Source organism: Gymnodraco acuticeps, unplaced genomic scaffold (assembly GCF_902827175.1).
Source record: "Gymnodraco acuticeps unplaced genomic scaffold, fGymAcu1.1, whole genome shotgun sequence".
NCBI lineage: Eukaryota > Metazoa > Chordata > Actinopteri > Perciformes > Bathydraconidae > Gymnodraco > Gymnodraco acuticeps.
The window spans coordinates 437,101-463,870 of record NW_022989953.1 but is presented as its reverse complement, the minus strand read 5'-3'; the positions used below and the strand labels follow the sequence as shown (position 1 = coordinate 463,870).

Sequence of the window (26,770 nt, the reverse complement as noted above, 5' to 3'; positions counted from 1 at the left end):
CCAGGCAGCAGCTCTCGGGTCTTCGCAGACCCGTGGCCACTCCCAGCAGGCCCAGGGGCCGCTCTAGCAGCCGCACTCAGCCACCGGCTTACAGGGGTGGTCTGCAGAGGTCCCAGCGGCCCACACAACCGGCCGATGACTTTCGTGCCCCAGGTCGCCTGGCTTCCAGGCGACCTGGGGCGACCTGTGACCTGGGGCGACCTGTGATTTCCATCCTAACCCAGGGCTACGAATTGCAGTTCCGACACCGGCCCCTAGCCTTCGGCCGGGTCAGTATGACAGTTGTCAACGACCCGGCGAAGGCCTTAGCTCTGGCCCAAGAGTTGTCCGTCCTCTTGGCCAAGGGCGCAATCGAGCCAGTGGACCCCCTGCTTCAGGGCGGGGGGTTCTACTCGGCGTACTTTCTTGTGAGCAAGAAAGTTGGCGGATTCCGTCCAGTTCTGGACCTCAGAGGAATCAACAGATTCTTGAAGGTACTGCCCTTCCATATGCTAACTACAGCAGACACCCTTCGTGTTGTCACACAGGGGGAGTGGTTCACAACCGTGGACTTGAAGGACGCCTACTTCCACGTGCCAATTGCATCCCATCACCGGAAGTTCTTGAGGTTCGCCTTTCAGGGCCGACATTATCAGTTCCGGGTGCTTCCCTTTGGTCTCTCCCTCTCTCCAAGGGTGTTCACCAGGGTTGTAGCGGCAGCGCTCGCTCCCCTGCAGGCACAGGGCATGAAGGTCCTGCCATATCTGGACGACTGGCTGGTTTGCGCGCCGTCCCGGGCCCAAGTGGCCCAGGATACGGCGCGCCTCTCATCCCATGTAGCCCGGTTGGGCCTAACAGTGAACGCCGGGAAGAGTTGCCTGGAGTTGCCTTCCCAACAGGTCATTTACCTGGGGATGGTCCTAGACTCGGTCGCCATGAGGGCCTACTTGACGCCTCGTCGTGTGGACGACATTTCCCACCATCTTCGCATCTTCAGACTGGGCAAGAGGGTGCCTTACATCCAGTTCCTCCGGCTCTTAGGCAGACTGACAGCTGCCTCAGCCGTTGTGCCCTTGGGCCTGCTATCACTGCGCCCCATGCAGATGTGGCTGAACAACTTTCGCTTGGACGCCAAGCGGCACAGGCACAAGAGAGTCAGGGTGTCTCAGCGGTGCCTCCACTCTCTGTCCCGCTGGAGGGACAGGGCCTATCTTCTGATGGATGTGCCTATGGGCGCCATCCCATCCCGCCGGGAGACGGTCACTGTGGATGCATGTCTCTCGGGGTGGGGTGCGGTGTGGCAGGGCAGGACTGTGCAGGGGCAGTGGTCTGCCCAGGAAGGTGCACACCATATCAATGTGCTGGAGCTGCGGGCTGTGTTGCTCGCACTCATGCACTTTTTACCCCAACTGGCGGGCAGGCAGGCATGTGCTCATTCGTTCGGACAACATGTCCGCCGTTGCCCAAATCAACCACCAGGGGGGCACCAGGTCCACACAGCTGCTCCGTGTTTCACAGAGCCTCTTGCCTTGGGCGCTCCCCCGCCTCGCCAGTCTGCAGGCAGTCTTTCTGCCAGGAGACCTGAATCAGGTCGCAGATTTCCTCTCACGGCGCAAGCCTCCACCGGGGGAGTGGAGGCTTCACCCAGAGGTGGTGGAGACAATTTGGAGCCTTTTCGGCAGGGCCGAGGTGGACCTCTTTGCCTCAGAAGAGTCGAGGCACTGCCCCCTCTGGTTCTCCTGGACGGAGGTGACCAGCCCGTTGGGTCAGGATGCCCTGGCGCACGACTGGCCGGACACTCTCCTGTATGCCTTCCCGCCGCTGCCTCTGATACTGCAGACGCTTCAGAGGGTCCTTACTCAGGGGCACAGGTTCCTTCTGGTCGCCCCCCGCTGGCCGGGGAGAGTCTGGTTCCCACTGCTGCGCAGTCTCTGCTGCAGCCCACCTTGGCGTCTCCCCGACAGGAAGGACCTTCTGTCACAGCTCAAGGGTCAGATCTGGCGTCCCGACTCTCACCGCCTTCAGCTCTGGGTTTGGCCTCTGCAGGGCCCAACCCACTGTTGAGCGGCGTCACGGCATCAGTCAGGGAAACTATCCTGAATGCCAGAGCTCCATCCACTCGGGCACAGTATGAGTGCAAATGGAAGCTCTTCTCCCATTGGTGTGTGAGTAAGGCTGAGAATCCGGGGCATTGCTCCGTGGCCACCATTTTGGAGTTCCTGCAGTCCCTTCTGGAGAGTGGACGTTCTCACTCCACTTTGAAGGTGTATATGGCTGCGATCTCTGCCCGACATGTCGGAGTCGATGGCGCCACAGTGGGGCGCCACAGGTTGGTGTCCCTCTTTCTAAGAGGGGCTCTACGGCAGCGTCCCCCTAGCACCCCAAGGGCCCCGGCTTGGGACCTGCCCCTAGTGCTGAATGCCCGATCATCTCCGCCCTTCGAGCCCCTGGCCCAGGTCGGGCTTAAGTGGCTGTCCCTGAAGGCAGCATTTCTGCTTGCCGTAACCTCAGGGAAGCGAGTCGGAGAGCTTCATGCCCTCTCCGTAAGCAGTACATGCCTGAGGTGGAACTCCGATGACTCGGGCGTTATCCTCTGGCCGAATGTGGCGGTCCTGCCCAAGGTGCTTCCACTAGCCCACTCCAATCGGCCTATCCAGCTGGCACGCTTTAACATTCCACAGGAGAGCGGCACACCTGAGTTGCTGTGCCCTGTGCGTGCCCTGAGGGCGTATATTGATACTACAGCCGGTATACGGCAGTCAGAGCAGCTCTTCGTTTGCCATGGCGGCACTAAGAAGGGTCGTGCTCTCTCTAAGCAACGGCTGTCCCACTGGGTGGTTGATACCATCACACATGCCTATGGGGCCAGTGGCCGCCCCCTGCCATCAGGGGTGAGATGCCACTCTACAAGAAGCATCTCAACATCGTGGGCTGCCCTAAGAGGGGTGCCCCTGGAGACCATCTGTGCCGCGGCATCATGGGCGTCTTCTGGCACATTCTCCAGGTTCTACCGAGTCAATGTCGCCACTCCTCACCCTCTGGGTGTGGTCCTGTAGCCAAGCTCCGCTGCTTCCAGCTAGGTGAGTAAGTGCTTGGATTCTTCATGACATGGTTGGTATAGGTCATCCAGTGCTAAAGCACCGCCTCTGGCGGTCAGTAGGGACGAAATAGAACGATAGTTACGGCTGTAACTACGGTTCTATGAGTCCCGGATGACCGCCAGAGTATCCTGTCACTCAGAATTCTTGTGTGCTCGCGAGAAGATTCTGGGAACAGATCCACTGACGACACCGGCTGATATAGCCGGTGTCACGTGGGTCACAGGTGACTTTGTTGGTATTGGTACTCGAGCTGCGCATGCGCGCGATGGACACATCCAGTGCTAAAGCACCGCCTCTGGCGGTCATCCGGGACTCATAGAACCGTAGTTACAGCCGTAACTATCGTTACAGCATGTAGCAACCTTTTGCTCTTGTACACAGCAACAGTATTCATGTAGTTCAGGAGTCGTTTCCCCTTCAGATCCAAATTCCGTGTGAAAGTTTCTTGAAGCTCACTTCCTGTGAGTTCCTTGAAGTGGACTGCCATGCCAAGGTCGTCGAACCAAAACGGCCACTCTTGCAGGAGGGATTTTATATTTTTCCCCTGATTGACTTGTTTACGCTGCGTGTAGAACGTTGACTTCATTAGAAGTTTGACCTCCTCTGGATTTGCATCAGTTTGCTTAGACATCACCCTCAGTTTTCCCTTTTTCTCCTGCTGGCTCTCTTCGGTCTCTCCAAGGGGCAGGAATTTTAAATCCCATTTAAGTGTCCTGGATTGCTGCTCTCTGTTCTGGGTGGACTTCACCTGTGTCTGACTCGTCTGTGCGATTCTTTCGTTTTCTTATTTTTGGGGTCGTGGATGGCTTCACATTCTCTATCCTATTTTGCGATTGCTTGACCAGAGAGTGATACCCTGGCCCGATCACGTCTCCCTCTATTATGTCTTGAAGAGACGTAGGATACTTTGCCACTATCTTTTTTGCAACTTCAATAGTGTGTCTTTTACTTAAGCAAGTACTTTTTCGCTTCATTTCACACACCAGAATCCGTACCATCTCTCTTCTCATTTGTGGACTAGGTCGTTTTCCTCTCTCCAGTGTCTGCATCAGTTCCTCTGGGAACTTATCCCACGGTATCACAAAGCTATCCATCCAGTCTATATCAGGGCTTTTGCAGCTGTTGGAAGAGGTTGAGGATGAACTTCTGGGTGAATAGGATGGCAAAATACACACATACAAACAAAAAGAGTTATGAGGAACACCGTTTTAATGTTTCTATATTTCTGATTGATCTTTTACGCAGGCCACTTTGGGCACTGGTTGCATCCTGTACTACAATAGTCACAAGTATACATACATCTCAGCTTCCAAGCAGCAAGGACTTTTCTGGCTTGAATTGGCCTCAAAGCTGACAGCAAATCTGCTTCCTTAACAAACTGGAAATCCTCATCGGTCTCCACCCCAAGGGATTGTAAAGTCTCTTCCAGAATATCCTTTGTCATCTCTGGAAGGTCATGCAAGACCTCAGTGATGGCACTGCGTATAAATGTTTGCTCCATGTCTGTCATCTCTGGAATCATGGAAGAACGACACTTTTCGGTTTTCAAAATTACAAATGAAAGACAAAGATAATTAGACATTTAGTCAAGTAATACTATTCATACATTATATACAGATAAGAGGAACCTCTAATTTGAGTATAGGGTGTGATTGAGGATGTATACTTTTTATTTCTGTATATTGCAGAACAAAAACTGCTGTCACTTTAATATTTTTCAAATAGTATTTGATCATTTTCCCTAAGCATACATGTGCATTGTTAGAATGGTTTCAACACCACAGTAGCCAATATCGTGTTTATTTTGACAACACACTGTGTTTCAGCGGGATGACTTGGTGCCCGTTAACAATGTATGATGGTAATGGATACAAATCTACCAAGTCGTTAATGTTAACACATTGCAACCTTGCATTCTGTTTTGTCACAGAGTACAGGTGGTATTCAGAATGATAGTCAGCTTTATGTATATCCATCACAAAATACACACATGAATAATTTTGAATTAAAATAATGAGCAGTTCTCCGAACTCCATGGACTCGTCACTTTTGGACACAAGGAAAAGCCCTTTTTTATATGATGTACCTTTATACTGTATGTCTGTGGAAACACTAGTATTGTTTTCTGAAAAGCCAAACTCTCTCACTGCATGTTTGATTGAATCACTGTAAAGACTGGAGTAAAAAGTACAACTGTCTTTGACTTGCAGAAGTTGACTGCATCCTGGCCCAGCTGAAAGATATGCCTGAAACATCTGATGTCTTGCGGATAAAGTTAGGCAGATGTTTTTAAAGTTTTTCAAATGCCTGGCACATCTCTTGAAGTAGCTGTGTTTAATTTCAAAACGCATTGTCCATACTCTAATCAAGGGGCCAAATTTCAAGATGAGTGCCGGATAGTGTCTCATGAAATGGTGCTTTGGTTTTAGTGGACTCTCAGGAAAGAAACACTTCCTTGTTTCCAAATATTCTTGGATTGTAATGTCAAGATAGGCTACCTGTGACAACGACATATTTTGTGCACAAATCAGATCAACAATATCTTTAAGCTGGAGAGTCAACTGCCACACATCATCTTCTGGATTTTGCACTTTGTCACCAATTAATATAGGCAGCAATCTTAACAAATTCCAGTTCTGAATGGCTTGACCTGAAAGCTTGAATACGTCAGAGTTGACAGCACAGGGCTTAGTGAGAGCATTAGATCCTTTGTACTTGAACTGTTTTATGCGCCGGTTCAAAAGTGAATATGTAAACCATTTATTTTTCTTAATACAATACTTTAAGTACAGTGCAACATCGTAGGATAAGACACCCTCAAATATGTCATGGCCTAAACAATGTGGGAGACCTGGTTTGCAAACATGAAAAGATGTCAGAGCATTGAAGACAGAGTTTGCCTTTATGCCTTTGATGTGTTGACTGTCTTCAACTTGTAGATCAGCAACAGCAGAATCGTAACCTTCGGGTGTGCGCTGTGGTCCACATACATATGGATCATCACTCTTAAACTCACTTTGTGTGATTTCACAGTACCTGCAAAAGTACTTAGAACGACTAAAGTTTTCAGTGAACCCACCAATACCGTGTGAACCCAAGTTATCACCCGCAATGCAGTACAGAGCCCCTTTGACCATGTCTCCACCTGTTGTAACTATTCCATTTTCCTCCAAATCTTTTAAATCCACTAACATCTCTGAGAACACCTTAGCAAATCCAAATTGTTTTAGGTCATTCTCCCCACACAATAAAACCAGGGACATGTGATCAGTATTAGAGCGCACATGAGCAGGTAGATTTGCCACAGAAAGATAGACTGCAACAACTTTGTGTTTTTTCCTAGCAGAGCCAAGGGGGTTGACAATTTCAAAAGCATCCTGGTACAGAATTAGCTTCAGGCATCCTGGATTTTCAATGAAGAACTGGTTGGACTTAAAGTTGTGGCCATCACTTATGTCACCAAAAACATCTGAGTCTGTTTCACGTGACTGCTGTGACATTGAATTCTTCCAAAATTCTGATTCTAATAAGCCACTTACTGTTTGTTTCACAGGTATGTAGTAAGCAAACCTTTGTGTCATATTTTCATCATTTCCTAATGTTACTTTTTTAGGCTCTATGTATTTGAACATCTTTTTGAATGTCTGAGCTCTTGAATATGTGACAGACTGAGAACAGATCGGAATCCTTCACACAATCACAGATTTTAGCAATAGCATCATCAGTTAGAGACATGTCATCTTTTAAAAGTGAACGTAGTTTACTTAAAATGTAATCCTGTCCCAACCAAGCGGCAAACTCTGGGGAAGAGCCGGGACGCCAATACGGAAGTGCCACACACTGCAGTTCATATATTGGCCGATAGGCGATGGCTGCAGAAAGGAGCAATTTCCATAGACCCCATGTTAAAATGCCCAACTTTACAGCAGAAAAAAACATGTTTCTACCCCTGGCTCCATACATTTTATTATCGATATAGTTAGATTCCACCTTCATGATTATGGATCTGTGAGTGAATTGTTTTCTAACAAGACCCTTTTATTTATATTAGGTCTTAAAGTTTGTGCATAAATTAGGGCGTGGTCACATTGAGTGACGGCTCTGTCTAGTGCCTGCCGCTGTTAGCTTCTTGTCTCTCTGCTACCTCCTCCGTGAAGCTAGCTACAGGGACTCTGCCTGCTCAGCTCATCCAGGAAACACAACTTGTAGCCGGCCGTGGTTGTTTGTTCTTCATGCTTATATATCGGACTATTGTTACTCGCTCTGCGGTTAAAACAGACGGTGCATGAATGCGGTTTTGCGGTAAGTGAAATTCTAGTGCTTTTATTTATGCCAATATATTAACTGCAGTGTGTGGCACTTCCGTATTGGCTTCCCGGTGTTGTGTCACATTATGCCTCCCCGTCATGAAATGCCCCCCTTGTCACGGGAACGCGCATTTCTAAATGACACGTTTCACCTCTAAATGACACGTTAACACCATAGGTTTACACCTTAAAACGATGTTTAAAACGAAAAGTAAACGTTCAGGGTTTTTATTAATGGTAATTTTCAGACTGTGAGTTGTTTAGTGGTAGCTCATAGTCTTGATTCTTCTGGTTTAACTTTTCGCTCCGTATATGAGGTGTCGAAATTCGTTCGTCACTTCCTTTTCAGTTTGTTTTTTTAAATGTTTTTTTTATCATTATTGTTACGTCCTGTCTGTATAAACGTGCTTTAAAATGTATTGTTTAATTTTACATAGTTGTCATCTAATAATCTAAATATGTTTACAAATGTTACATAGTCTTTGTCAGCATATATGCTATGCGTACAAAATAAAAGTGTGACATTCATGAAACTTGCTCCATTTATTGGTACCAGTCCTAGAACCATACCCTGAAAAATGCTTGAGGGTGGGATTCATAGAAACCTCTTTTTTTTGGGGGGGGGGGGGGGGGGGGCATTTTATGACAGGCCTAGCCATCACAATATGCCCCCCCTTGCTATCTTACAAAATAAAAGTGTCACATTCATGAAACTTGCTCCATTTATTGGTACCAGTCCTAGAACCATACCCTGAAAAATGCTTGAGGGTGGGATTCATAGAAACCTCTTTTGGTGGGGGGGGGGGCATTTTATGACAGGCCTGGCCATCACAATATGCCCCCCCCCTTGCTATCTTACAAAATTAAAGTGTGACATTCATGAAACTTTCTCCATTTATTGGTACCAGTCCTAGAACCATACTCTGAAAAATGCTTGAGGGTGGGATTCATATAAACCTCTTTTGGTGGGGGGGGACATTTTATGACAGGCCTGGCCATCACAATATGCCCCCCCTTGCTATCTTACAAAATAAAAGTGTCACATTCATGAAACTTGCTCCATTTATTCGTACCAGTCCTAGAACCATACCCTGAAAAATTCTTGAGGGTGGGATTCATAGAAACCTATCTTGGTGGGGGGGGCATTATATGACAGGCCTGGCCATCACAATATGCCCCCCCTTGCTATCTTACAAAATAAAAGTGTCACATTCATGAAACGTGCTCCATTTATTGGTACCAGTCCTAGAACCATACCCTGAAAAATGCTTGAGGGTGGGATTAATAGAAACCTCTTTTGGTGGGGGAGGGGAATTTTATGACAGGCCAAACAATAGTTGCATTGGTTGAAATGACAGTGGACAGTTAATGATGGTTCCTTCGGGGCATTATGTGCATCCAGGGCACAAGTACGGTTGATCAACTGGCGGCCTTTGTACACATTGGTGGTGGTACCACTGCTGACAAATGTCACAGCAAATCTGAGAAAACAATAAATACTTGTTATGTAAGGTATGCATTATGGGATTTTGTTATGATAATAGAATATCTCTAATGTATTTCCCACTAACATTCTAACCATTCCTTCAATAATCGAAATCTTTCAAAAACATAAATGTTGTGTTATGAGAAAGAAATACATTTTCAACAAAAATGTATGGAAAAACAAGCAAACCATTAATCCTTTATCAGTTAATGCTGAAGATGCCAAATATAGTAGCAATTACCAACGCAAATGTTATGTTGATAAAGTCTGGAAACATATTTCTGCTAATTTTCTTTATTTGTAATGTGCAATAGGAAATTACCCAATGTTCTTCATCCTGCTCCTCCATCCCGCAGTAAAAGCAAAGCCTGCTTAGATCATCTGTTGAGACAAAACGTAATCAATATCTTCAGATAAACCACATTGCAGATTTGGGGTCAAGGTGACCCATTCCAAATTTTGACTAAAAGGTCAATTATATAAGGACACATTTGTTGTGGTCTTTTATTATTTTGTGTGAAGAAAAGGCAAAACACACACAAACACATAGATTTTCTAAATGATTAAATCTGAGCACAGAGGAGCCATCTGCTCCTTCTTTCACCCTCTCCGTACCCTCTGTAGAATGGGAACCTGCACAATGTCATTACAAAAACTTATTTCGCACTGTACGCATCAATTTAAGTTTGGTTCTCATGGTTCTTTTGTTGTTCATCACATGTATTAGCTATACAGCTTTGATTATAATAAGTTCAAGGTAAAAATTAACTGAGGATATCAGTTAAAAGTAATACACACCAATGAGCACATTGAAAGGAGGAAGATGGGGAAATCTCACATCTTAAATAAACCGCAGAATTGAAAGGGTGTGTTGGAGTGTGATGTGTGTAGCCTATATGAAATTGCAGTTGAAGATGCCTGCCTGCGATGCTTCATATGTTATCTGTTTGGAGTTGAGATACACAATATACTGTATGTAGTGACTATTTACCCTAATCTATACTTAAGCCACTGTGTTGCTTTTAAAACCCTGATAATTTCCCTGGTCAAGATTAACCCAACAGTACCAATGGTCCAAGCAGTGATACAATACAACAATTTGCATGGCACATTATTAATATACTAGGTTATTGATGCATACTTATGAGATACAATTAATAAAAGTAACTACATGAAGTCATTGACAATGTTGAGAAAAGGTAACAAACCAGATTCTCTGAGGAGAGAAGTAGCAATGTCCAGCCTCAGCTCGTGCACTGCCTTCTGTGAGGTTTCAAACTCAATTACCTCCCCCAGTAAAATGTTCTCTGCAAACTGAAGAGAACCTTGATTAGTATCTGGACTGCATGGTCTATGATTTTACCCTCAAATGGAATACAGACAAATGACCCAACAGATTTAAAGAATGACATGTTGTATATGTGTAGTTTGACACAATTCAATACATCTTTGATCAAGATGTATAAAAGCAAGTCAAGATATTCAGTCTAATTGCTACTGAATTTGAGTTTGAGAGTAATGTTTGGCTAAATGCATTTCACACTCACTTTTAAGGCCAGGACACCACAGGATGTGCTGTCTTGTTGGCGATTATGGGGGAGGGTGCTGCATGTCCATCTTGACACCTTGCAGCCTTTCATCCTCATAAAGGCTCTACAGTATGTAGATAGTACATGTGTCAAGATGCAGCACATCATTGTCAAAATACTCATAAAACACCGGAACTAGTACACTGTATCAAATGTACCTTGTAGATTGCAGGCACACCTTCGTTTTGCCTTTCCCTTCTCCAAGTGGATCCAAGAAGAGGGTTTTCTTCTCATGGGGGTACATTACCTTTTATTATTCACATGGAAACACAACATGCATTAGGCAGGAACCATACATTACGCAGGTACGATGTAGGGTATTGTTTAGATTTGATCAATAATAAGTGACAGCATGTATGTGTGGCCCGGTTATCTTGCAAATCACTAATTATATATGGTGTATACAGCACTATAGATACAGATTGGAGCTTAAAATATGCTCCTATTCTCACCACCAACATCCAGTGATGGTTCTCGTTCACAATTCCCACGATGACTGTGTGTGCCATTGGATCAACCTGAGAGTAGTTGCAAAAGTATTACATTCCTGTTGAAAAATGCACATTTGCAACATTTACAAAAGCAAAGTCATTCCAATCATGTACATACCCGGATTCTTCCAAATGTGTGTTTCCAGATGGCGGTCATAGCGTAGCTGTCAATAACAGCTGCTTGACCGTCATTGCGCTGGTTGATTTTTCTGGGTATGGTTCTAGGACTGGTACCAATAAATGGAGCAAGTTTCATGAATGTCACACTTTTATTTTTGTAAGATAGCAAGGGGGGGCATATTGTGATGGCCAGGCCTGTCATAAAACCCCCCCCCCACCAAAAGAGGTTTATATGAATCCCACCCTCAAGCATTTTTCAGGGTATGGTTCTAGGACTGGTACCAATAAATGGAGCAAGTTTCATGAATGTGACACTTTTATTTTGTAAGATAGCAAGGGGGGGCATATTGTGATGGCCAGGCCTGTCATAAAATGCCCCCCCCGACCAAAAGAGGTTTCTATGAATCCCACCCTCAAGCATTTTTCAGGGTATGGTTCTAGGACTGGTACCAATAAATGGAGCAAGTTTCATGAATGTCACACTTTTATTTTGTACGCATAGCATATATGCTGACAAAGACTATGTAACATTTGTAAACATATTTAGATTATTAGATGACAACTATGTAAAATTAAACAATACATTTTAAAGCACGTTTATACAGACAGGACGTAACAATAATGATAAAAAAAACATTTAAAAAAACAAACTGAAAAGGAAGTGACGAACGAATTTCGACACCTCATATACGGAGCGAAAAGTTAAACCAGAAGAATCAAGACTATGAGCTACCACTAAACAACTCACAGTCTGAAAATTACCATTAATAAAAACCCTGAACGTTTACTTTTCGTTTTAAACATCGTTTTAAGGTGTAAACCTATGGTGTTAACGTGTCATTTAGAGGTGTAAACGTGTCATTTAGAAATGCGCGTTCCCGTGACAAGGGGGGCATTTCATGACGGGGAGGCATAATGTGACACAACACCGGCTCTACCCCACAGTTTGCCGCTTGGTCCCAACTCATGCACATTTTGCATCTCTTCGACAATAGTCTGTATTGTTGAAGCTGGAAGAAGGAGCTGCCCTTGCAATTTTAAGTAGAATAAGCATACATTCCTAAGATAGGTCTCATTGAAATGCTGTGGCAAATCAGTGCTTTCATTTGTTGTTGCATCATTTGGGCTCTGGGAAGCATCTTCATGTGCAGAACACGGAGAAATGGCTTCCCTGTACATGTCACTTATGTTATCAACAGAACATGCTCTGTGTTTTCTGGACATATGAGCAGTAAATGACGATTTCACAGTGACATTATTTGTACAACCAGTTACTGGACATAACACAGGTCGTCCCTCCACTATATGATCTTTTAAGTGGGATATAAGTTCTTTCACTGTTTGAAATTGGCGCGCACATAACCAAATTGCACATTTCAAATCTGTAACAATGGCTCTAGCTGTGGCTGCAGGCACATTGTGAATCCGATAAAAGTGAGCTTTAACCTCTTAAGCCCCAAGCCTGTTTTTCAGGTTTCAGGCTCGAAAATGACATGCCCAAAACAAAGGACTATAACTTAACTTCTAAAAGGGTTATATGAATAATTTCTTTTATCAAAGCAAGGTCACATCTGTGAGTTGGATGTAGAAGTGTCAGAATCAATACAGATGTTTCAGTGTCAGAGTAAATCCAGATGGAACATAGTCAAAAAGTGTACATTTTTGTCTCCGCCCAAATAAAACCCATTACTTATAGTGAAAACCACCCTTGAATGATGGGTTAGTAGCCTAAAAGCTTTAGGAATCCAAAGTATAACATATAATAAGTACCCTGTATCAAGATTGAGGCACAACAAGTGAGAATTGACCTTTTTAGAGAGATTTAGCAAAAAAAAGTCCAAGCGGACTAAGCTTTGGGTACATTTGGTTCCATCAGTGCCATTTAACCTTTTTCAGGTACCAGAATGTAAAAATCATTGTACAACATTTAATTATCACTATAGGTATCCATAAAAATAAAAATAAATTATTGTTAAAAAAATAAATATATGTATGTATGTATATATATATATATATGTATGTGTATATATATGTATATGTATGTATGTGTATATATGTGTGTATATATATATGTGTATGTATATATATATGTGTATGTATATATATATGTATATGTGTATGTATATATATATGTGTATGTATATATGTGTGTATGTATATATATGTGTATGTATATATATGTATATATATATATATGTGTGTATGTATATATATGTGTATGTATGTATATATATATATATATGTCTCAGTAATCATTTTAAAGTGACAAGAGACATTGGATTAACCCTGAGCAGCGTTTTTATTCCTTTGAACACAACTTTTGATCACAAAACAGCCAAGGTAAGACCTAATTATTGTCAGGGATTTGAAAACTGATATTGTTTACTTGCTATGTTCTGGCTGCCAGCTCGGTTAATGTTGTGCCTGTAGTGATGGGGTGTATACCCATGGAATCTGTGGAATCTCAGCTTTCAGAAAATGTGTTTGTGCGGAAAGGATGAATTATAAATGATCGTTTTTGTGAGTTATGAGCAGACATAGCAATTGTCCGTTTTTGACATGGGGTCATTTAGAGGCTTCTTGTGAGACTTCTTTTTCGAATTTTTTTTTTTTTTTCGTATCGTCAGTTAGCCAAGTTTCATCCGGTCAGATGGGTATGGAATATTAATAGTTTCATGAATGACACTTCAGATATAGCACTGTTGCTACATATATAGCATTTTCGGACCCGAGCTCGGGTCCGTGGGGCTTAAGAGGTTAAAAGCTGTGTAAGTACAAAATGTTCGCTTGCAGTTCGTGCCAACACATTTGAAAAAACACTGGGGTTCGTTCCTATGCACTCTACAATGCAGCACATAACCCTTCAAAGTCTGTAGCGTGTTGCTGCAAAAACGGCAGGTAATCATTTTTAGCACGTTAACACGACTGCCCGTTAAGTTTGAACCCGCTCAGATGTAGCTTCAAAACCCCCTCTTCACAACAGCATGAATTAAACGAAAATAAAGAGTTCAGCTTTTAGCATGATACTTCAATAACGTTACCAGACTATTTAAATTAACTCCCGGTGAGTAGACGTTATAACTATGACTGCAAAATGCAATAAATCACAAACAGAAGCTAGTATTGTCCTGACAACACACCGTTGTTTGCTTGCAGTTCGCGCCAACACATTTGAAAAACACTGGGGTTCCTATGCAATGCAGAACATAACCCCTCGTCTGTAGCGTTTTGCTGCAAAATGCACTCAATCAAAAACAGAAGTTAGTATTGTCCTGACAACACACCGTGTTATAATTGAAGTTTGAAGAAAATAAACGGTTAGCTTACCAGTGCTACAGATGTGATCCTCCGCTCATGTGCACACAGCTCCGTGGCAGGCAGACTTTAGATAGACTTGGCCGCGCACCGAGCCGCAACAATACTGCGGGTGAAGCAGCCTGTCACTGAAGGAGCTGAACAGTGCAGACAGGGTTTTCTGGAGGGGGTGGGATATATGGTCCAATAGTGATTACAGCTATGCTATCACTCCCCTGTCCCCCACCAACTCCACAGTGTCCAGAGGGCTCCCCAGGACAGAGCTACCAATTCAACTCATTGACTTCATTTCTCTCTTATCAAAGAGCTTATTTAGCAGCATATGAACAGGCAATTTATTGTGGATTAATCCTGCTAAAACTTGTCAGAACCTATGCCCTATTAAAGTGTAACCTGATTCTGTTTGTTGTTTTCATTCACCTTTAACACAGGTGTGCAAAGTACACAACCAGGCAGGGCTAAGCGCTGAGCTTCACTTTTAAAGCAAGTCAACCAGCTTGCCTCTTTACTTCAGTCCTTTCCACCATGTTTGCTTCAATCCTCCTGCTATGTGTCTGTGTGGTCTTCATCCTCCTTCAACTCAAATCCCGGAGGCCCAAAAACTTTCCACCGGGACCCTCTCCCCTTCCAATACTTGGGAACATTTTGGAACTGAGTCTAGATAACCCCCTGAAGGACTTTGAGAGGGTAAGAAAAACACAATCAAATAAATGATATTGTGCTTCCAATGCTTTAAATCGTTCTGGGATTGTGGTTTAAACTGTAAATAGTATGTAACATTTGTCTGGATTTGTTCAAGACTTGTGGCCACTGTGCTGCTTTTCCTGCTAGTGAGTTTCAAGAATTACTGGTGCTGCACTATGAGACTAATTACTGGTGCTGCACTATGAGACTAATTACTGGTGCTGCACTATGAGACTATGAATACAATATTTTGGCTATTAGTGTACAATACATGTGAAAGCCACTCAAATCAGTTCACTCTATACAGAGCTTTCCAGTGTATAGATGACTAGAAACAGGCTTTTCAGACACTGCTAGTGATTACATAACACCATGCCTATCTGTGTACAGAGGTAACCTTCTGTGCACTTAGAGACTATAGCCAACCAGTGGTACAGGCCATACTGGGCGTTTTCTAACTTACACACAATACATTACCTAGTAGTAATAAGTCAATATTTGGGACGAGCTTATGGGATCTCTACTGCCAAAGAGTTCACCACACATTGTAGGTTAAAGGGGAATCGTTTTGTGGTGGTCAATGCATCAAATCATTTATTTTAAAAACAGAATCCTCCATTTACGTACCAATGTCTGGAGTTCAAACTAAATTCCACCCCAGTAGTCCATGAATGTGCTGGCTAAAGTCTTAGTTGTAATCTCGATAATCACAACCAACGCGATGCACACAATTGCTGCATCATTTAGCAATTTATTTTTCAATACAATTACTTAATTTTTGCTGCACACTCATAGTTGTCATATTGTCCTTTTTGTTTTGTATCTTGTTCATTTTCCTAAATGTACATGTATTCATTATTTTCATATTAGCGTTTCTAACTGTTGTTTCATTATTATTATTATTATTATTATTTTGTGTTACTCTTTGTAAATTATATTTATTTTTAGTTGATCTGCTTTACTGACGGACTAGTCTGCTCCCGACTGTCTACTGTATGTTTGACATGCTGCAAGCCAAATTTCCTATGTGAACCGTTAAAGACGGAAATTAGTGGAGAAATATGTTTTTGTTTTACTTTGGTGAAAAAAATCATATGTATGTCTTTCAAACACTGACATGTTATCTTGTTGTCCCCCAGCTGAGGAACACCTATGGAAATGTGTACAGTGTGTTTCTCGGTACCAAAGCAGCTGTTGTCATCAATGGGATGAAGGCCATGAAGGATGCTATAGTGACCAAGGGCATTGATTTTGCTGGAAGACCACAAGATCTGTTTGTCAATGACAGCACTGAGAGAAAAGGTAAAACACACATGATGTCACATAGGGCAGATATTGTAATTGTATCATTAAATGTATTATTTAAAAAAAAAAAGGCTGTAATAATAGTCTCCATTTCAAACAGGTTTTAAGGTAGATGAGCTCTGAAATAGAACATATTTGACAGTGATGAACCTATTTGTGACATTGGATGATGCGGCACTGGTGAATTGATTTTCTTTCGTCATCCTAATTTAACGCTGTTTCAGTTAACTACCGATTGAATCCTTGTTCTTTTGGGGAAAGTCTTGGTGGAATTAGACACCGTCCTATCTGACATCCCTGAAAACTGGCCCTTCGGCGACTGTAATATTAAGGCAGAGAAGTCATCTGACTTACTTATTCTTCTCACCTCCTTTGCACTTTCACTGTCCAATTCCCACCTTCTTACAAAGCTTGCCACCGCCTTGATTTTATTTTCACCAGAAACAGCTCTACCTCAAACCTCTTTGTAGCCCCCCCTTATTCATATCCTACTCTCTCCACTTATCGAAACACGACTAACCTATCTCCTCTAATACTATACTTCTGTGACATGATCTTCACTCCCTCTCTCACTTCTCTCTGGCTTAATGTATGCTCCCAGCTGTCCCAACATTTTTTTTCAGTTATGCCTCCTAAATATGCTGCAAGACTGAAGTTCCCACACTACACCGCTCGGTTGCTTGCTTCAATGGTTACCAGTGGCTGCCCAGTCTGTTTTAAGAAGCTAATACTGATGCTGTGAATGGATCCGGTACTTCCTACAACTTGCTTTGCTTTTAGCCTTTGATCAGCCAATCGAATCCTTACTCCGTCACTGTGACTAGGACGAAGGCCCCCTTAACGAAAACACACCTGTTTTTATCCTGGCTTGAAAATGACATAACAAGCTTCCCAGTGATATCAGAACACATACAAGTCTACAAATCTTCAGTTGCAGACTGAAAAAACCACCTGCTTAATTAATTAAAAGATATAAAATTCTCACTTCTGTACCTACACAGTACATTGACTCAAATTGAAGAAAATGTTACTCTAAAAATATTACATTTGGTCCCAACCTATATAGAGTAAAATGTACTCTTTGTTCAGAGTTGTATTTTTAGAGTTCATTTTACTCTATTATGTGCTTAGATTTGACTCTGCTTAATGGTTATTTACTCTATGTAGTGTATATTAAAAACAACTCTACTGCCATTTTACTCATAATAGAAGGTAATTTTACTCCCAATCGAACGTAATTTCACTCCAACTAGAAGGTAATTTTACTCCCAATAGAAGGTAATTTGACTCAGAATTGAATAAATGAACCATAATGATCTTTATAATAAAAAAGGTCAATAAACCAAAGTGCTTAAGTAACACGAGTGGGCGTGTGTGAAGCTGACCATTGAGCGGCCCGACCAAGCAAGGAGGCAGAGGCAGAGAGTTAAAATACAACCCGGTGTGGGCATTTATTCATCGCTGTGGTTCATGATACACAGCATCAATATGACTGTCTCAAGTGAACACAGTCACCAGCAACAAGGACCTCACACACACTAACAGGAAAACAGAACCTAAATACACACAGGACTAATCAAACCAACAAGACACAGGTGAGGAGGGAGGAGAAACACAGGGCACCAGGTGAACACAATCACCAGCAACAGACAAGACGGGAGGGGGAACACTTTTCAAACTACAACAGGAAACAGAGACAGACAAACTAAAACATAGACAGATCGTGACAAATAGATGCATACATGACATAGATTCACATGCTTCCTGTGCAATGTTTTAGCGTGGAACAAAGTAATATACTTCGCCAATAATGAAGCTATATAATATAAGAGACTGAGATCTACGGCCCCAGAGATCACCTCCGTTACAGCGTGGTCATGGTTTGACTCCAATAGAATTGACTCTGCATTTTTGATCGCACTCTAGAAGCTATGAGTAATAAATACACTCCAAAATGATTAAATATCACTATTTCAGAGCAAAATAGTAATTACTCTGGAAAAAATACTCACCAATATTTCCTGTGTAGCACTTAGAAAGGGTTGGCTTACTTGAAGCCAATGTGGTTGCACTGACAATGTTTTGTCTTATTGTAAGTTAATATACTTTCAGGATTCTTGCGTTTTTTTATTTGTTTCTCCATGGTTCAATGCACTTTTTGTAAGTTGCTTTTGATAAAAAGCCTCAGCGAAATACATGTAATGTGATGATCTGTGAGTTCACACTATGTTCTCTTTTTGCCACTTCCCATGTTATAGGAATAATTCTGGCAGACTATGGCCCGAGTTGGAAGGATCACCGTCGCTTTGCTCTTATGACTTTAAGGAACTTTGGTCTTGGGAAGGATTCCATGGAGGAGAGGATTCATGGAGAGATTAAATACATTACCGATGATCTGGAAAAGAGCATTGGTATGTCATCTGGGGGTCCACTATCCTTACTTGTATGTTAGGGTTAACCTTAATCAGTCGCACCACAAATGATTGATGATTATAATACAAAGTGGATTTTGATTTATGTCATACATTTCCCTTAATGTTGTTGAATTCTGCTCTGTGGTTGTTAGTTTAATCTTTCTTTGTCTTTTTGCGTTTTACATTTTGTCTTTTTCAGGCAAATCCTTTAGTCCTCAGCTCATGTTTCATAACGCAGCCTCCAACATCATCTGCCAGGTCCTGTTTGGTCAGCGCTACGAGTATGACGATGAGTTCATCAAAGTGATTGTGAAGTGCTTCACCGATAATGCCAAGTTAGCCAATGGACCATGGGCTATGGTGAGCCAGCATGTTTCAGCCTTTAAATAAGAGGAGTCTTAGACTAAAATGTCTACAGCTTGCAGTGTTTCAAACTAAAAGCTTTTAGCATGCTTTTGTATCGATGTCTTGCCAGTTATAATGTGCTTCATCTTAATTGAGCATGTTAGTATGCTAGCATTTGTTAATTAAACCAAACAGAAAGGACAACTGAACCTAATGGTGTCAGGTCTTGAAGATTGTTTCGAAAGAGAAATTATAATTTTGACCTTTTAAAACGGTTGGACATTTTGTGGGGTATTTCTATATTACTTTGTAAGGGTAAACCCCAGCTCGGTTCAATAATACCAGAATCCAGTGAACAAAGATAACAGTACTCGAGTTTCAAGTTTACTTGCTGCACGGAGAATCGGCGAGTGACATGTCATGTCACTCCATAACCAACTCCAAGCTAGGAGAATCGGCGAGTGACATATGCCATGTCCACTCCTTAACCAACTCCCAGCTAGGAGAGCCAACTCTCTAACCGACTCCCACTCGCCTCCTCTCAGTGCAGTCCTTTTATTTCAACAATACAGTAACATGAGACAATCATGTGGTCTTGACCAACGCCTTATTTGTTCGTGTGGATCTTGTGTCTCTCAGTCATGTGAATCTGTGTGTGTGTGTATGTGTGTCATTTTAAACAGACTATGCTTTGTTCCTCCATCAACACATTTTGTAACACAGCAAATGAGAATACATTATGAAAACACAGTTTATGAAAACACATTTTTATCCTTCAATAAACTCTAACACATTTCCATCCCTGCATTAGTTTAAAAAAGATTATGAAATATTGTATTGATCTTTTCTTTAACCTTACTTTAAACACATGTCAAAGCTGACAATATCCTAAAACAACGCTACAATGTTGCTATATATGCTGTTGTCAAGATACACAACTAAGCATCGTTTGACGGTCCTTTTAATACCTCTTCACTTCATTCCAGACGACCATGTGAATTAGAATGATCAGATGATAATAAAAAATAAACTGTGTGTACCATTTTAACCTTAATCGTTTATTTATTTTTCCTTTTTTTCACAGCTGTATGACTCTTTCCCAATGATTCGTAGCCTACCACTGCCCTTTAGACGGGCCTTTAAGAATGTCAAGGTATGTAATCAGAGAGAGATTTAAATAAAATATAAAATACCTATATAAATACATATTAAAATGGTACAGTGGATTTTTCTGACACATATACAGTGACAACCCAAACATTAGGTGGTTTATAAAAAAAAGAAATACTAAAAGTGTTGAATATTTACTTGAATGTTTTTCAGACGTGTCAGGCTCTTGCGCTTTCTGTAGTGCAGGAGCACAAGAAGACCAGAGTCCCTGGACAACCACGAGACTTTGTTGACTGTTATCTGGATCGGCTGGATAAAGAGGTGTGTGTGTGTGTGTGTGTGTGTGTGTGTGTGTGTGTGTGTGTGTGTGTGTGTGTGTGTGTGTGGTGTGTGTGTGTGTGTGTGTGTGTGTGTGTGTGTGTGTGTGTGTGTGTGTGTGTGTGTGTGTGTGTGTGTGTGTGTGTGTGTGTGTGTGTGTGTGTGTGTGTGTGTGTGTGTGTGTGTGTGTGTGTGTGTGTGTGTGTGTGTGTGTGTGTGTGTGTGTGTGTGTGTGTGTGTGTGTGTGTGTGTGTGTGTGTGTGTGTGTGTGTGTGTGTGTGTGTGTGTGTGTGTGTGTGTGTGTGTGTGTGTGGTACCAGACACACTTCAAAAGTATTTATTTAGTAGGTGTGTGTGGTAGTTTCTATGCTCTGTATGATATGTGGGTAACATTGACTTATAATCCTGTTTGTCTCTATCTTCTTCTGTTCCTAGAAAGGCAATGATGCTTCTACCTTTTCAGAAGATCTGATGATTATGTACACTCTAGATCTTCACTTTGCAGGGACTGACACTACCTCAAACACCCTTCTTACTGGTTTCCTTTACCTAATGACCTACCCACACATACAAGGTATGCCTGCATATTTGAATGACTTTTATGTTCTATAGATCTTCCATTGATTGTCTATTTATATTATATTATATATAGATATATATTTATGTCTCAAATCTCATAAACACCAAAAGCCACAAAAGCAGAAAGACCGCAATTACCTAGAGGTTAAAAGGAAAATATAGAAAAAGTCTCTGCTGGAGGATTTAACACATGTTATCAAGTCCCAGCATACCTTCTGGTTGCGCAACATTGTAGGTTTGTTTGAAATAGGTATTTCAGCATGATTAATGAAGATGCAACCTTTCATTTATACCTATGTCAAAGTGAAAAGATATTGCTTGACATAGTTCAGACGCACACGTTTTTAAAATGTTTTCATTCACACCAAAACGGTACTTTAGTCCCAAAGGCAACATCAAAGATCGGCAGAAGTAATGTAGGAATTTGATTTCGTTTTTCTCGCAAAAAAAAGTCTTAATAGCAACTTTAGCATTTCAATTTATTTTTAGATTTTTCAGCTATGCATACTGGAATGCATCATTGCAAACGTGTACTTAAACGCTGCAGACTCCAGAACTGTAAATACAATGTAAAGAATAATCAGAAGGTTATTACTATGAGGTTGAAAGTGAAGAGGGTGTGGCTGAATATGAGCATATTGAATGGTATAGACAAAATTGTCACAGTAAAGTGTAAATGTTAAGTGCGTTAATGCAAGTGCACACAGGTTCGCCTTTTCACCACCTCAGTCATGTTCTTCACTATGCCTTATGCCATTCATCTTCTTTGTCGTGTCATCGCCCTGAGATCCTCCACAGCCGGCTGTTTCAATATTCCTAAAGTCCCCCAAAATAAGATGGGTGAGGCAGCTTTTATTCACTATGCTCCTAAACTGTGGAACACCTTATCAGAAAATACTCGGTGGATATTGTTAAATGACAGCTCTTTTAAATGAGCTTTGTATTAGCAACACCCTCCTTTTAAATGGACTTATAGTCTTTATTATTTACTTAATCTTTATTGTTTTAACCTATATTATAACTGTTTAATTAGAGACATATCCTTTTAAGTTGGTATTTTAATTGTTTTACCTCTATTATAATTAGCATTACGTTTGTATTATTTTATTCTATTGTGTATATATTTATTTTATTAATTTTATAGGTTTTTATATTTGGTTGTATCTATTTGTTTTGTCTTACTTTATTTTTTCCAAGAGAAATCATTATCTATTTTATTGTTGTTATTATCCTATATTTTACCTCCTGTGTCCTCATCCTAACCCATTAAAATACTATGTTATGTTGCTATGATGCATGTTTTCAAAAAGGTCATAACATCTGATCTGAGTGGAATTTCTTGTTTGTTAGAAAAATGTGATGTGTGCCATATTGTAAAGCACTTTGAGCTGCACCTGCTGTAAGATAAGTGCAATATAAATACATTTGTATTATTATTATTATTATGATTGTATTCACATTTCAAGATATATTGCCAAGTATTATTATGTCTCTGCTGTTTCTCTCAGAGCGTTGTCAGCAGGAGATAGACGAGGTGTTAGGAGGGAATGATCAGGCCAGTTTTGAGGACAGACACAACATGCCTTACGTGCAGGTAAGCCATTAGACAGATTCCTTCAAATAAGTGCACTTTTATTTCATGTGCCTCTGAGCAGCTTATTTGTCAAACATTGACACAAAGACTAATCCCGATATATGCAGAATGAAATTAAACAGGCATTACATCTGGTGATAGAAGTCCTTTACGTTGGGGTCCTTGTGATAGATTCATCTGAATCACTTCCTTTGAGCTACATTTATCTTTTTTTTTCCTGTTTGTTTTTTAAAAATATTTAGGGACTGAGAGCTTGCATTGTTGTTCTTCTGGTGTAAAAAATCTCTTCTTCCAGGCTACGATCCATGAAATCCAGAGGGTAGCGAACACTGTTCCACTGAGCGTCCCCCACTGTACGATTAAAGACACCGAGCTTATGGGATATTCCATTCCCAAGGTAAGAAGCAGCTGGTCTTAAATTGTTTTTTTGACAAAGGGACAATATAGTAATGTGTTGTGGAAACTCACTGCACTGTATCAGCATACCGCCTTGTAGGGAGTTAAACGTGACTTTACTGCTGAATCTCATTCCCATTGAAGCTTAAAGATTGTAAGAAATGTCACATGTCTTTCAATTTATCGCAAAATACTTGAATAATGGTATAAACAATAGGCCTCATTAACCAAAATCCTCCTTAGTTAGTGTGAATGCTGTGCAAAATATGTTATACTTTTTCAAAATATTCAGCTTTTTTAACATGTAACTCAATGGGAGGAACCTTCAAATCCTCTTTTACCTACACCTTGCGCCAAATGCCACTCCTTCCACATACTTTCAGCTACAGAAACCATTCAAATATTAAAATGTTCAGCTCCTTCAGGACATGTGTGCTATGACTTTTCTTGTTTTTGATCTTTATACTTTTTGAAATATTTAGCTTAGTTTGGAGCTTGGTAAAGAGGCCTTCTTCAGATTTTAACATGATTTATATCAATAAATAAAAATTAAGAAAACAAATTAAACAAAATGCCTCTTGAGGGCATGAAGTGACAAAAACGTTCAACATGTCTCCATTAGGGCCCTTAGTAAATCAAGCCTGATCTATCCTCAGAGCAGCAACTGCACACCTTTAGTAAATCTGCCATAAATGCCACATTATGGACCCGAAAGTAGACACAAAGCAGATTCCGACGCTCCTCACGGTCCTGACATCCTCCACGCGTTGACATTTTATGAAAGCAGCTACCGTTTTTAAACTATAGTTAGAAATGTAAGAGGTTTATTTCTCATTCAGAACAATGGAAAGGCTCTCTTTTCACAGCACATCTCCATGGGAACCTTGGATCTCTGGGCTCAGTGCACAGGTGTTTGATAACGTTGTCACCATGGTAACCTTTGATCTCTGGGCTCACACACAGGTGTTATGATTAGGTGCTCAGCACAGAAACAAACACTGACAAACAGACTGGAGTTTAAAGACTGTCTCAGCCTATTATTTTCTGTCTGATGGAGACTTCATACTGACTTCAACATGTTCCACATATGTTATACATCATTGGTGACATGTGGTTTTAATTCAAAAGTTTGCAGTTCAAATATTCTGATGCTTTTCAAAGCGTTTTTACTTTCTTTTCTCTTCTTAATACACATTCATTCACTACTACTTACATTTAATATCTAACTCCTTCAGCCTACTTTCAGCTACAGCAACCATTCAACTATTAAATTATTCAGCTATTTCCGGACATTGAGGCTATACGTGTTGTTGTTTATACCTTTTTTAAACCTTTTCTTTTAAATATTAAGCTTATTTTTCCTACTCTTCCAGTTTAACATTTCACTTTCAAGTTTCCAACAAAGTCATTGCAATGCATTTGAGCTTTAACAATTTTGATTCAAATCATTTCACTTTTCTGCATTTCTCCGCTAAGTTCAGCAACACACTTACTTGGTTTTTGTAGCTAAAAGCAGCTACAGAGACCATTCAACTAATAACATATTCAGCTTTTTCTCAGCAACAAATGTTCACAGTTTACAGCATTCACACACATTTTCAGCAGGAAATACATGTTCTAGTTTGTCTTGTTGTTCTTGAGAAGGGTTCCCGAAAACAAAAAAGTGTTTCATGACTTAAAATGCTAATTGTATTTTTGAAATGATTGGTGAAAAAAGAAATCTCCCTTCTGTACGTTGCCCTTAGAAAGGCTTATTTGAATCCAATGCAGTAACACTTACAATGGTTTGGCTTATTAATAGTGATTGTATTTGCATTATTCCTGATTTTTGTATTTAGTTTCGTCATGGTTGAATGTAATTATTATTAGTTGCTTTGGATAAAAGCATCAGCTAAATTAAATGTAATGTTCCTTATTTTCTCCTCAGGGTACGCTGATCATTCCTAACCTGACCTCAGTGCTTAATGAGGAGGGACAATGGAAATTCCCCAATGAATTCAACCCTGAAAACTTCCTCAATGACCAGGGAGAGTTTGTTAAACCAGAGGCCTTCATGCCTTTCTCTGCAGGTATGAGAGCATTACAAAAATCAACAGTACAGGTCTCACTGTTTCACACCTGTAGTGGCATGCACACATGTTGAAGATGGTCTTCTTTTATGTCACAGGTCCTCGTATGTGTTTGGGAGAGGGTCTGGCTCGTATGGAGCTCTTCCTCATCCTGGTGACGCTGCTGAGGAAGTTCAATTTCATCTGGCCTGAGGATGCAGGAAAGCCAGACTACACTCCAGTCTATGGCGTCACTCTGACTCCCCAACTGTATCACATGAAAGTCCAACTCAGGGAAACAAATTAAAGCCGTCTTCAGATAAACAGCAGGAGACCTAGATTGATAAAAACAGCTTTTAAATACTCGGAACAAATACAAAATCAACAATAGAGGGCTTTTTTTGCCAACCGTAATGGCTGTTAACAATACATATATCGAAATATGCCATAAAGGCGAGTGAGCATTAATGTTATAGCTGGACTGCTGGACTTTTACATATATATAAACGTCCGTTACATTCAAGTCCTTTCCAAACGGTTTCAAAAAACGCTGATAAAACACTGGGAAAGTATTTCTCAGTACACCAGATTTGTGGTGTCTACCATTTGTGACCACAACCCACGATGGTGCATGTATTGCAGGAAGTATCATGAGGAGACGGGCAACATGTTAAGCTACAGGTCATGTGGCCTCCACTGGTAGCGGGCTGCCTGAGCCACCAATCAAACCCAAAAATATTTCCTGATTACCTTACCTTTGTGTATCTGCATAGTTTCTCTTGCGTATAGCCCTTTCGTTTACACGAGGCCGTAACAAAACGATAAAAACGGACCCCGCAAACGATAACGGGTCCCAAGGTGGATAGATCTGCAAACGGAACGCTCTGGGGGGTCAAACGGCTCTATGTGTAAGCCTCTATAGTCTATACCAGTGGTTCTCAAATGGGGGTACACGGACCACTAGGGGTACGTTGGAGTACTGCAGGGGGTACGTGAGATTTATTTTATGTTAATGAAAAATTAAGATTAACTACTTTATTCAAAATGTTAAAGTAATTCTGGATAATAAAATGGGAACAATAAACAGGGTGCTCTCTTTTCCTCTCCCTCTCCTGACAGCTTGTCAGGCTCGTGCAGCTCGCTGAACCTGTAATAAGTGACCCGACAGTAAAGAATAAATACATGTATAACTAGTTTAGCTAGTTCCAGAGTAGATGAAATAGCTAAGTGTGTTAGGTCTAACTCTTAGTGTATTTTGCTCCGCTCAACGGTCCGTCACAGCGGACGGAGCTGTGATCATGCAGAGCTGCGTGTTCTCCGTCAGCAGCAGCTGATCTGATCTCTGATCTCTCTCTCTCGCGTCCGGTTATACTTCACTCGCGTTTATGTCCAAATCTATCAGATCTAGCTAGTTCTAGTTAATGATATGACTGCCTGCTTATCAAAGGACCTAAACAATAAGCATTGCTTGGCAACGGCGTGTGGCCGCAAAGTATAGCATTAACCCTAACACTAACCCTAGCATTATGCATGTTTATATGAGGGGTCAAAATCCCATGCTCATAAAATGCTCATATATCTTTTTCTCT

General features: G+C 41.4%; 2 protein-coding genes across 4 annotated transcripts; one reads left to right on the top strand and one right to left on the bottom strand.

Annotated features, from left to right (window-relative positions):
- Positions 1 to 7,264: 7,264 nt before the first annotated feature.
- On the top strand, positions 7,265 to 26,353 carry LOC117542791 (cytochrome P450 2F2-like). Of its 2 annotated transcripts, XM_034210638.1 has the most exons (12): positions 7,265 to 7,382; positions 14,820 to 15,075; positions 16,212 to 16,374; positions 18,636 to 18,788; positions 18,991 to 19,151; positions 20,221 to 20,289; positions 20,460 to 20,567; positions 21,000 to 21,138; positions 22,652 to 22,737; positions 23,033 to 23,134; positions 25,061 to 25,202; positions 25,301 to 26,350. In XM_034210638.1, exons 2-12 carry the CDS (start codon positions 14,914 to 14,916, stop codon positions 25,486 to 25,488), a joined length of 1,473 nt encoding a protein of 490 aa, XP_034066529.1. In that variant the 5' UTR covers positions 7,265 to 7,382; positions 14,820 to 14,913; the 3' UTR covers positions 25,489 to 26,350. The 2 variants fall into 2 exon arrangements, with proteins under 2 accessions (XP_034066529.1, XP_034066528.1); XM_034210637.1 differs by lacking the exon at positions 7,265 to 7,382 and having other exon boundaries at positions 14,914 to 15,075; positions 25,301 to 26,353.
- Positions 8,617 to 11,244, bottom strand: LOC117542793. 2 transcript variants are annotated; one of them, XM_034210640.1, is made up of 7 exons: positions 11,072 to 11,244; positions 10,915 to 10,980; positions 10,621 to 10,709; positions 10,421 to 10,526; positions 10,082 to 10,187; positions 9,196 to 9,254; positions 8,617 to 8,868 (listed from the first exon to the last, which is right to left on the bottom strand). In XM_034210640.1, the coding sequence occupies exons 1-7, from the start codon at positions 11,207 to 11,209 to the stop codon at positions 8,776 to 8,778; spliced, it is 657 nt and encodes a 218-aa protein (XP_034066531.1). In that variant the 5' UTR covers positions 11,210 to 11,244; the 3' UTR covers positions 8,617 to 8,775. The 2 variants fall into 2 exon arrangements, with proteins under 2 accessions (XP_034066531.1, XP_034066533.1); XM_034210642.1 differs by having other exon boundaries at positions 10,082 to 10,151.
- Positions 26,354 to 26,770: the final 417 nt, after the last annotated feature.